This window comes from Eufriesea mexicana, unplaced genomic scaffold (assembly GCF_001483705.2).
Source record: "Eufriesea mexicana isolate 0111107269 unplaced genomic scaffold, ASM148370v2 scaffold2087, whole genome shotgun sequence".
Taxonomy (NCBI): Eukaryota; Metazoa; Arthropoda; class Insecta; order Hymenoptera; family Apidae; genus Eufriesea; species Eufriesea mexicana.
The window spans coordinates 1,850,180-1,857,840 of record NW_016910162.1 but is presented as its reverse complement, the minus strand read 5'-3'; the positions used below and the strand labels follow the sequence as shown (position 1 = coordinate 1,857,840).

The 7,661-nt window shown below is 22.2% G+C and overlaps 3 protein-coding genes across 3 annotated transcripts; 1 reads left to right on the top strand and 2 right to left on the bottom strand.

Moving 5' to 3' along the window:
• Nucleotides 1–2,237: 2,237 nt before the first annotated feature.
• LOC108549539 (uncharacterized) lies at nucleotides 2,238–4,134 on the bottom strand. The gene is made up of 6 exons (XM_017902958.1): nucleotides 4,008–4,134; nucleotides 3,778–3,852; nucleotides 3,534–3,643; nucleotides 3,318–3,441; nucleotides 2,938–3,212; nucleotides 2,238–2,353 (listed from the first exon to the last, which is right to left on the bottom strand). Exons 1-6 carry the CDS (start codon nucleotides 4,073–4,075, stop codon nucleotides 2,250–2,252), a joined length of 756 nt encoding a protein of 251 aa, XP_017758447.1. The 5' UTR covers nucleotides 4,076–4,134; the 3' UTR covers nucleotides 2,238–2,249.
• A 1,959-nt stretch (nucleotides 4,135–6,093) lies between these two features.
• Sys1 (Sys1 golgi trafficking protein) lies at nucleotides 6,094–6,576 on the top strand. Its single transcript, XM_017902965.1, has one exon. It carries the CDS (start codon nucleotides 6,094–6,096, stop codon nucleotides 6,574–6,576), a length of 483 nt encoding a protein of 160 aa, XP_017758454.1.
• Nucleotides 6,577–6,661: 85 nt separating this feature from the next.
• On the bottom strand, nucleotides 6,662–7,322 carry ND-13A (NADH dehydrogenase (ubiquinone) 13 kDa A subunit). The gene is made up of 3 exons (XM_017902949.1): nucleotides 7,158–7,322; nucleotides 6,896–7,072; nucleotides 6,662–6,819 (listed from the first exon to the last, which is right to left on the bottom strand). Exons 1-3 carry the CDS (start codon nucleotides 7,290–7,292, stop codon nucleotides 6,757–6,759), a joined length of 375 nt encoding a protein of 124 aa, XP_017758438.1. The 5' UTR covers nucleotides 7,293–7,322; the 3' UTR covers nucleotides 6,662–6,756.
• Nucleotides 7,323–7,661: the final 339 nt, after the last annotated feature.

Below are 7,661 nucleotides of genomic sequence, written 5' to 3'. Positions count from 1 at the left end.
AATAGAAATAGTAGGAATAATTTAACAAAATATTATTCTATTGTAAAGAATGTTATTCTATTATAAAAACTATATTATTTCAGATATTTGTAGATTATTAGCATTTGCTTGTATTACCATGTATAAAATTTATATATTTTTATATTCAGTACTCCCATAAAAACATGATATCACAAAATAAATGTTAAATAATTTTATGATTTTCTTTATTATATTCTTAAATAATAAAGAATTAGTTTGTATACAAGAAATTAATAAAAAATATGTGTTATATACATTTATGTAAAAGTATAGCAATAAAAGTGAACTTAAAGAAATGTAAATTTGCATTAAAAAATTGCGAACTTGTAACTAAATGCTAAGTTGTTTAGTGAACTTAAAAAAATATTTAATTAATAACATTTATTGAATATAATAATTTGCATATATATAATATACGTACATTTTATAAATTTTTTAACATGAAAGTGATAGAACATATTTTACAATTATTTACTCTTTCATTCAAACCAGTTTATAATGTTTAATTTTATGTTTACTAATAGATAATTACTAATCTACTTATATATTATCAAAACTTTTTCTTTCAGAACATCTGAAATAAATTTTTTAAATTTTGATATTCTTTCATATTATAACCTTAGGATTATAAACATGAAGTTTGTTAATGTTTTCAACAGTAATTTGTGTGTGCATATATGCACTCATATGTGTACAAATAGCTATTGTAATTAATGTAAGAAATAATTAACACATTTAATATGCATGCAATATAAAATTGTATATGTGTACACACAAATTAAATTCATAAAATGCATATTACAACAGTAATGTATTACAAAATAAATGTATGAAAAATTTATAATAATATTCAAAAAAATTAGTGTACTTATTCATTAGTAAATTACTTAAAGTGCATATAAATACTTGTATTATAAACTTCTGTATAATGTATATTCTAAGTTTTGTAACTTAGTGTGTACAATGTATACACATTTATAGTGTATGAAACCTTTTACTGTTATCTTCTAAAAATATTAATATTAATATGTTATTTTCTATTATTTCAACATAACTGTATGCATTATTTATTATTTATCATTTTCTGGGTTGTTCAAATTTTTACTGTAATAAAAATATTTTAAAAGACGGATAAAATACTTCATTTTTTTATTGATGTTATTATTTAAAATTTATTTTCTGCAGGTGTTGAAAATAGTTATGATATTGATTTTTTAAATAAATTATCAAGGATCAAAAAAATATAAAATAATTTTGATAACTATAAAATGAATGTAAAAGCATAGGAATGCTATAATGTTAAACTGCAAATTACAGATGTCTACTTTTGTTATTTCATAAAATAGAAATATTAGGTTTTATAAAATGAATTTATGAATGTTTTCGATTATTGTCAATTTCCTCCGATAACTATAACTAAAAAAAGGTCCAAACACCATCAGATAAGGATCAGTTTCATTGCAACTAATTTAGTTTGAAAATCGACCATAAATCTGAAAGATTTGTTATTCTTAATGATTTCTTATTATCTCATATGTATAATTATTTATTAATATACACGTATTTATAAATGTTGATTTTCAATTTTCAATACATACACTATATATTACTATAAAATTGAATATTGTGTATTCTACTTATGAAACACTTGTATCATTACATGAATAAATAAAGAAGTACACATTTGGAAATGATTAATAATTTGTATTTATATAATGTTTGTATTATATAGCATACATATAAAGTTCTAATATTATTACATTGATTTAACTCATGTTTACAAATTATTAAATAAACAAATTTATCAATGTAACAACTTAAATTAATTATGTAAATTATTAACTAACATCATTATATTATTAACTTTAAATATTTTTATGAAAAATTAAATTAACGTTCAAATAATATACATATTACATTACAAATATTACGAATTATAAAACCTTACACAATTAAAATAAATTATATTTTTATATATTAAATAAAAAAAAAAAAGAAGTTTGTTTAAAAATAAAACAAATAATACATGTATGGTTATTTTCTTATACATATATGTTCAAAGAATAAACTAATTTATACATTACAATCAAATAAATTTAATACATGTTATATAAAACTCTAATTGCAAGAGTTTATTTTTCTATTTAACTACATTATATTTATTACTCAATTTATCATTTACATCTTTTTTTTATAGATAACTATTCTTTCAATTTTATTTCAACTAATCATAATTTCGGATTTGGTTTAAAAAATTTGTCCCAAAATGTCAAGTCAATGTTATGAAAAATATTTCTTCCATTTGGTAGTTTGTTTTTCTTGAATAAATCACCTGAAATTCACATTTCATTTATGTAATGATCAATTTATGAATGAAAAATTCACTTTTCATTTATGTAAAACTTTAAGAGTTTTATTAATTGCAATTGCTACTTGCATTTATTGAAGTAAAAATGATAAGTAAAGAAAAGTTATGAAAAAGTACAATAATTTCTAAAGTGATAGAGACATGATCCCAAGGTCTAAAAAGAATAGTGAGAACACAAATAACAAAATTGATTAAATTGAAAATGATTTTAATGGCAAACAAAGTAAAAAATGTAAAGGAAAAATTAAAAAAAGCAAGAGAAGATTATTCCAATAATAGAAAAAAATATAAGATGTTAAAGTAAGAGTAAATAATAAAGAACTAAGATGGATAGATTCTTCAAAGAAGAAAAGATAATGTTGTTACAAAGGATTAATTATAAAAATTTGATAATAATAATAATATTCTATTTTTTTTTTGTTTTTAATATAATAGAAACGGTAAAAATATTTAACATGATAAGATTAACTGATAATAATGAGAACACATTATTATCATAAATATTTTACATAAATATTCTATTTATACTCATTATCTAAATTACTTACATTCACTTATGTCTGAAAACTCTTCTATTTTTGTTTCCACTCCATTTTTATCTTTCTTTGTAACAACAGTGTGAATTTTGTCACCAACTTGATGTGATATAATAGTTTCTTCATTTCCATCATAATCTTTAATAACTTGTTTTTGCTCTACTGTGCCATCAGCTTTACGAACAAATTCTTTCCTCACAGATTTTCCAATTATGTATGGCTGTGATAATTTTACTTCTGGTTTCTTACATTCATCCCAAATATTAGAAAAATTGTCTGCAGTAACTCTATTTAAATTAATAAAATTTATTTCAAACTACAAATATTATATCCAATAATTTCTTAACTTAGATGAATAAATTATAATTATGTTATTAGAATTATTTACTAACTTTCCATCTAAATCTGTATCTAATTCAGATCCCATCTGATCACTGTTTGATTTTAGCATTTTATCACGTAAACTTTGTCTTTCTGATGGTGCAAATGAAAATATATTTGTATTTGCATCAATTCCTAAGCAAATTTAAAAGAATATTTTTATATAAATTTAAATTTATATTCTATTGCATAGAAAGTAAAAACAAAATATATATATATATATATACCTGCGTTACTAAACCCATAAATAAAATTTTTCATCATATTCTCAATTTCAGATTCAAAAAATTGTGTTATTTGTAATGGGTCACTAAAGATATTAAAATGTCTGTTTCTCCTGAAATATTTATTACAGATAAAATCTTATAGTAAAATTAATAACTTTATATTTAAGTAAACATAAAATAAAATAAATAAATATACATGATACACAATTTTATATCTTTATGTAAAATTTAAAATAATAGTCACCTGAAATCATCATTAATATCAATGTTCCATATTGAGTGTTCAAAATTGTCTTCATCCAAAATATTTCGATGACCACTAAATATAAAATATTTAATATTTAGTAGGAGTTTTATTATTATAATATAAAAAAACGTAATAGATTACGTTTTAAGAAACAAAGAGGCTGTCAAAATAATATAACTACCAATAGTTCATAACTTATAAATTAAAATATTTGTTTAAATTTTTACCCTCTATTTTCAAAATATTCCGAGTTTCGGCCACCAAATATATTGCGAATAAAATTCCAAAACTCCATTTTTTACACTTCAATCCACTTAAATGATTAGACAAGAACTTACATCATGTTTTCGAATGTTCTCGAATCAAAGTCAGTATATGTATGTACATAATTATTTCGTAAATAGTTCTATACACGTTTTTAGTGTTGGTACTACATTGTACTACTGTTACTTATAGATACTATTTATACTGTTGGTACTACATTGGTGTTGCAATTATCTATTTAATTATCTTTAATAATTACGTTATGCTATCATATGAACTTAACTATAACATACCTGTGTCTAAAATATAAATTAAAAGCGAAATTTGCATTTTCTGTACATATATGAAATGCAATACATATGTGCACATTATCAAATATTCAATGCGGATAATAAACTTAAAAAAAAGAAATACTCAAGAAATACTCTTTTTAAAAAATTTTAAATATAATTATTATAGACTATACATAATACATTTTTTCATATTGAATTATATATAATGTATTAGCAGTGTCAATTAAATAACATATGACTTCTAAGAAATATTCTATTTATTAAAAATATTTGATCTTAACAAGTTTATATTCTACAAAATATATATTTATAAGTACGTGTATATCACGTTAATGCATACAAAAATGGTGTTTCCATTTTTAACAACTCAGGAATAAAATCGAAGGAAGGAAAAACTCATTAATTGATAAATCAGAACTCGGTCTTTTATTGAAGTATAAAAATCTAAAAAAAAAAAAAAAAAAACGCATCAGAACTCAAGAAGAAAAAAATTTTCGACCCATTATATATATTTCCATATCTCGAATAGTCAGCATTACAATCTGATTGAAAAGATTATAGTAAAAGTTTGATTTAGTACTTCATGCGAAGTATGGTACCAACCTATGAAAACTATAGTCTTAAATAATCTCTAAATATATTCCTTTTAAATCCATAAATATAGACCAGTATTTATAACTTGAAAAACGTTAAAAAAATGGAAAAATAATATTTAAACTTCAGTATAAATAATAGTGAACTTATAAGCCTTCTAATAAAAATACTTTTTCTAAAATATTTTAACAACATTTAAATTCAATTTAAAGTCTAAAATATATTTGAGTAATTACTTATGCCTCCAAAATTTAAATCAGTTTAGTATTGCACAATAATACTTCACAAATATCATACCATAATAATGTAATGTAATCAAAATATCGTATATTAAATATCATTTAAACATATTATATAATATAAAAACTATAAAAGCTTTAATAATTATTATTAAATTATAATTACATCTAAAAACTTTTAAAATAATAAATTTAAACGTACCGCCATGATTCTCTTCATTCTGTAATTGTATCTCATTAGGAAATGCTACATCTACGAAAGGTAACTCTACTCTGTTGTGAAACAGCTACGTTTGATAATCGTAATTATTGAATGTAACACAGTGACACTACTTTTATATCATAGCAATATGTAAGAACCAGTGAAATTAAAACCATTCAATTTATCAGTATTATTTAATTAAGTTATATATAGACTATCAGAAGGAAATGATATTTTCATATAATAAAAAAGCACTTAAATCAATTTAAACATATGTAATATCATAATTTTTTCAAAAATATTTTATTATATAAATTTATGTAAGTGATATTTTATTATATAAATTTATATGAAATATAAATAACATATTCTAATCATACGGTGAATTAATATAATTATACAATGTATTTATAAGATCCTTTTGAATTAAATTATATTAGTAAAGGAACTTACTAAAAGATCATAAGAAAAGTTGATTTTTTCTATTTATGTAATTTTGAAAAGCTATAACGATTTTAATCTTTTAAACTTTTTTCATAATTTATGTAAATCAGAAATTTATCACTATTTAAAATCTCTATTTTTCTATATATTCAAGATTTCATTTTCTTATATTAATTACTTTTGTTTTAGGTCAAAAGAAACATCATCATGATAAAATACAAAATACACAATATAGAATTATCTTATTAAACTACGTTTATGTTTTAAAAACTAAACAATGAATAATATTTCTGGACAATTTCGTAAAACAATATGGGATCCATTTCTTATAATATCTCAAATAATTGCTATCCAAACTGTGATGTATTTTTGTCTTGGATTATGGATTTGGATTGTTGCATCATATATAGGTTCCACAAAGTCATTAGATTATGTTTTTCATTATAAAGAAATACATGTTAGAGATTTTGCTGGTCAGTTTATTATAATTATCTTTATTTTAAATGCATTAATTGGTGCAATTGCATTATGGTGGTTAGTGCAAAGAACAAAGCAATGTATGGACTTCGCCTGTACAGCGCATTTAATACATTTATTGTGTTGTTGGATATATAATGCAAGTTTTCCATCGACTTTCAGTTGGTGGTGTTTAAATATTATATCTTTAAGTATAATGTGTGTTTGTGGTGAATTTCTCTGTATGAAAACTGAATTACAAGCAATACCATTGAGTATGAATAGTCAAAAAACAGCCTTGTAAAAATTTATTGTCAAAGTCCAACTTTTGTTTAATAAATATTATCATTTTAAATAAAATCCAAAATAGATAAATAAGAGTCATGGTATTTACATATACTTTTAACATTTATTACCATAAATATACATTGAAATACATATTTGTTTAATAATTAAACTACTTGTCTTTATTCCAATTTGTTATTCAATGATGTTCTTTATAAAAGCGTAAACCACAATAACCACAAGTATGGTTACCAGGTTTATCCTAAAATAAAACGTTATTTATTAAAATAAAATTATTGAATGTATTTATTTATCTTATAGCTATACATTATTTATACCAAGTTTATATAAACTTTTGGATGTCCTAAGGGTCCACCACCTCCATCACATGCTACAATTTTGTCTTTTGCAGATGTAGGAGCAACTTCTGCTATTAATTTAATGGCCCAATTATCATTAACTTCTTTTGGTCTATTTACAAATCGGACATTACGATAATCATCTTTGTCATATATCTATTATAAAATAACCGACTATTATCAAATATTTATTATAAAAAACTGTAGAAATATCAATATATTTTTAATGGTTTTATTTTACCTGACCAGTATGGGTAACTTTTTTAGCAGAATCTGAAGTTACATCACAGAGATTTCTTGTTATTATTCCTGTCATACTAATTTTATAACCTTTGTTAGAAGCTTCCAAGAATCGTACGACCTTCGTAGCCGCCATTTCTTCCAACGTTTCTAATTTTTCTTCATAGGTGTCATTGCATGCAGAGATGTAATAGCAGCACCTGTAAACCGTTGTAAATCACCTCACTGACGTAGTTGATTCGCCCTCTTTTGGAGGAATTCTGTCACCAAAGACTAATATTTTCTGTAGAGATCTCAAGTAAATTGTTGGCTGTTGTACATTTGTTAATAAAAGTTTATAAAAGGTAAAAATACGAGTCATTTACACAAAGATATAATTCCTCATTACCTTTAAGCAGTATATTTGTTAAAATGTTAAATTGCAGTATTTTGTGCTGGCTAGGATTACATAATGAAAGTAGAGTAGAATTACGAATAAAGTTCATGTGACACGATGCATACATAC

Bases quoted from the DNA above. Each gene is read 5' to 3' on its own strand.
- LOC108549539 (XM_017902958.1), bottom strand. From the start codon at position 4,075: ATGGAGTTTTGGAATTTTATTCGCAATATATTTGGTGGCCGAAACTCG. The intron at 3,644-3,777 runs GTGACTATTATT...TAAATATTTCAG, and splicing joins GATATTAATGATGATTTCAG to GAGAAACAGACATTTTAATA. The intron at 3,213-3,317 runs GTTAGTAAATAA...TAATTTAAATAG, and splicing joins GATACAGATTTAGATGGAAA to AGTTACTGCAGACAATTTTT.
- ND-13A (XM_017902949.1), bottom strand. From the start codon at position 7,292: ATGGCGGCTACGAAGGTCGTACGATTCTTGGAAGCTTCTAACAAAGGT. The intron at 7,073-7,157 runs GTAAAATAAAAC...ATTTTATAATAG, and splicing joins AAGTTACCCATACTGGTCAG to ATATATGACAAAGATGATTA. The intron at 6,820-6,895 runs GTATAAATAATG...GTTTTATTTTAG, and splicing joins CAAAAGTTTATATAAACTTG to GATAAACCTGGTAACCATAC.
- Sys1 (XM_017902965.1), top strand. From the start codon at position 6,094: ATGAATAATATTTCTGGACAATTTCGTAAAACAATATGGGATCCATTT.